The sequence below is a fragment of the Silene latifolia genome, chromosome Y, assembly GCF_048544455.1.
Source record: "Silene latifolia isolate original U9 population chromosome Y, ASM4854445v1, whole genome shotgun sequence".
Classification (NCBI taxonomy): domain Eukaryota; kingdom Viridiplantae; phylum Streptophyta; class Magnoliopsida; order Caryophyllales; family Caryophyllaceae; genus Silene; species Silene latifolia.
Genome location: NC_133538.1, coordinates 330,987,613 through 330,990,955, shown reverse-complemented (window position 1 = coordinate 330,990,955; position 3,343 = coordinate 330,987,613). Strand labels below are relative to the sequence as shown.

Below are 3,343 nucleotides of genomic sequence, written 5' to 3'. Positions count from 1 at the left end.
CTTCTAGCCTCAAACTCCAATCTTTTCGGTTAGGATTAACCGTCTTCTCTAAAATTGACTTGACCTCTCTATTGGACACTTCAGCTTGTCCATTCGTCTGGGAGTGGTAGGCAGTGGAGATTCGATTTGTTACTCCATATTTCTTCACCAAAGCCTCGATGGTACAATTGCAGAAATTGGTACCACGGTCATTAATAAGAGCTCTTGGAAATCCAAACCGAGTGAAAATATGGCTTTTGACAAACGCAGCCACAACCTTAGCATCATTGGTTTTAGTGGGGATAGCTTCCACCCACTTAGATACATAATCCACTGCCAAGAAAATATAGAGATAGCCATCTGACTTAGGGAAAGGACCCATAAAGCCAATACCCCATACGTCGAAAATCTCATAGAATAGCATCGAGTTTTGTGGCATCTCGCTCTTCTTGGATATTGCACTCACCCTTTGGCAGTTATCACATGATTTGCAAAATTGATGGCAATCATGAAATAATTTTGGCCGCCAAAAACCGCATTCTAGCACCTTCCTTGCAGTTCTCCTCGCACCAAAATGTCCTCCACGAGCATAGGAGTGACAATGTGCCAAAACAGAGGCGATCTCAGACTCCGGAAGACATCTTCTAATAATTTGATCGGACCCATGCTTCAATAAATAGGGCTTATCCCAAATGTAATATTTAGCATCACTCTTGATTTTATCTTTTTGGGACTTAGAAAATCTAGCAGGAAACCGTCCGGAGACCAAATAATTTACAATACAAGCATACCATGGCTCAGCGGTTTGAATGGCTAGCAATTTCTCATCGGGAAACATTTCTTTGATAGGCTCTTGATTGTTCCTTGCCTTATCATCATGAACTAGCCTGCTCAGGTGGTCCGCTACCACATTTTTGGCTCCCTTTTTATCTTTCAATTCCAAATAAAACTCACTCAAAAGTAGAATCCACCGTATTAGCCAAGGTTTGGATTCTGTCTTTGACATCAAATATCGAAGAGCAGCATGATCAGAAAAGACAATAACCTTGGTTCCTAGAAGATAGGAGTGGAACCTTTCCAAAGCAAAAACTATCGCTAGCAAGTTCTTTTCAGTAGTGGAGTAGTTCTTTTGGGCATCATTCAATGTCATGAAAGCATAGTGAATTACATGAGATGATCGCCCCACCTTCTGTCCCAACACAGCTCCTAATGCGTAGTCACTCGCATCACACATAATTTCAAAAGGAAGAGACCAATCAAGAGCTTGGATAATAGGAGCGGTGACTAATCTTCCTTTCAATTCATCAAATGTCTTCTTGCATCAATCATCAAATATAAACTAACTCTCCTTTTGCATCAGCTTGCAAAGTGGTGAGGCAATCTTCGAGAAGTCCTTAATAAACCAGCGGTAGAAACCTGCATGACCAAGAAAAGAACGAACTTCATGAACGGTATAAGGATAAGGTAAAGACTGAATAGTATCTACCTTTAATTTATCGACCTCTATGCCTCGTGAGGAGACTACATGCCCTAAAACTATCCCTTGTTCAACCATAAAATGACACTTTTCAGAGTTTAAAACAAGATTAGTGTCGACACATCTTTTCAAAACAAGGGATAAATGAGCTAAACAATCATCAAATGACTCACCATGAACGGTGAAATCATCCATTAAAACCTCTATAAATTTTTCAACATACTCAGAAAATATGCTAACGATACATCTTTGAAATGTATCGGGGGTATTACACAGTCCAAAAGGCATGAATCGATAAGCAAAAGTGCCAAATGGACAAGTAAAAGTAGTCTTATCTTGGTCCTCATGAGATATAGCTATTTGAAAATAGCCTGAATAACCATCTAGAAAGCAATAGAAAGCCTTACCAGCCAACCTCTCTAACATTTGATCAATGAAAGGGAGGGGAAAATGGTCTTTTCTTATCACAACATTAAGTCTACGATAATCAATAAAGACCCTCCAACCATTTTGCTTTCGAGTCGGGACCAACACCCCGTCAGCATTCTCTACAACAGTTACCCCAGACTTCTTAGGGACTAACTGTGTAGGTCTCACCCACTTACTGTCATATATTGGGTATATCATACCCACCTGTAACAATTTAATAACTTATTTCTTTACCACCTCCATCATAGGAGGATTCAACCGTCGCTACGGTTGTCTTACCGGCTTCGCATCAACCTCAATTAAGATGCGGTGCATACAAGTAGATGGACTAATGCCCTTGATGTCGGCAATGGTCCATCCTATTGCAGTCTTATGCTCATCTAGAACTTTCACCAACTTCCCCTCTTGTTCCTTAGTGAGCGTACTAGAGATAATAACTGGCATTGTATCCCCATCACCTAGGAATACATACTTCAAATGTTCTGGAAGTGGCTTTAGGTCTACCTTTTGTGCCTGCACAATAGATGGTAACAACTTCTCTGTCGGAAGGGTTAATGGTGCTTTCTCATAAGAAATCGGGTTTCTTTCATACAAACTCAATTCTGCAGCAACTTCCTGCAATTTAGTAGATAAAGCAATATCTACACCATCTTTTTCTATGCTATTCTCAATCACCATTTGCACATCATCAACTCCACTAATATTAAAAACATCTTGCACACAAGGCTCAATAATATCAATGAAATTTAAAGAATGCACATCAAGAGGATATTTCATGGAGTTATAGATATTAAACATTACAACTTGACCATCGGACTCCATAGTCGAAGAACCACTAGACACATCTATCTTTGTACAAGTAGTTTTCAAGAAAGGCCTCCCTAACAGTATAGGGGCCGCATGCTTATCATGTTCCATTTCTAAAACATAGAAATCAGCAGGGAAAATCAAATTATCAACCATAACAAGTACATCCTCCACCACTCCCTTAGGGTAAGCATTAGATTGGTCAGCTAATTATATAACTACCCCAGTCTCTACCAAAGAACCTAGTTTCATAGACTTATAAAGGGAATAGGGAATCACATTGATGGATGCACGTAAATCTAGAATAGCTCTCTCAATTATAGTGTCACCTAATGTCCAAGGAATAGTGAACATGCCAGGATCACCGTATTTTAGTGATAATTTTCGTTGAAACATGGCACTAACATCTTCACTAACCATGACTTTTTAAGCACCTTTCAGCCTTTGCTGTCTTTTAACAGTATACAACTCTTTCAAAAATTTAGCATACCTGGGTACACTCTTCAAAAGATCAAGAAGGGGAATGTTTACCTCAGACCTACGGAATGTCTCATAAATATCCTTGTCATTCTCAATCCGTCTTGTGGACATTAAAGCATTAGAAAATGGGACATCCGCCTCCAAAATCGGTTCAGCAGTAACCGAAGCTTC

General features: G+C 39.6%; 1 protein-coding gene across 1 annotated transcript; it reads right to left on the bottom strand.

The window, feature by feature from the left end:
• Window positions 1-1,318: 1,318 nt before the first annotated feature.
• On the bottom strand, window positions 1,319-3,112 carry LOC141631399 (uncharacterized). The gene is made up of 3 exons (XM_074444076.1): window positions 2,935-3,112; window positions 2,165-2,805; window positions 1,319-2,089 (listed from the first exon to the last, which is right to left on the bottom strand). The coding sequence occupies exons 1-3, from the start codon at window positions 3,110-3,112 to the stop codon at window positions 1,319-1,321; spliced, it is 1,590 nt and encodes a 529-aa protein (XP_074300177.1).
• Window positions 3,113-3,343: the final 231 nt, after the last annotated feature.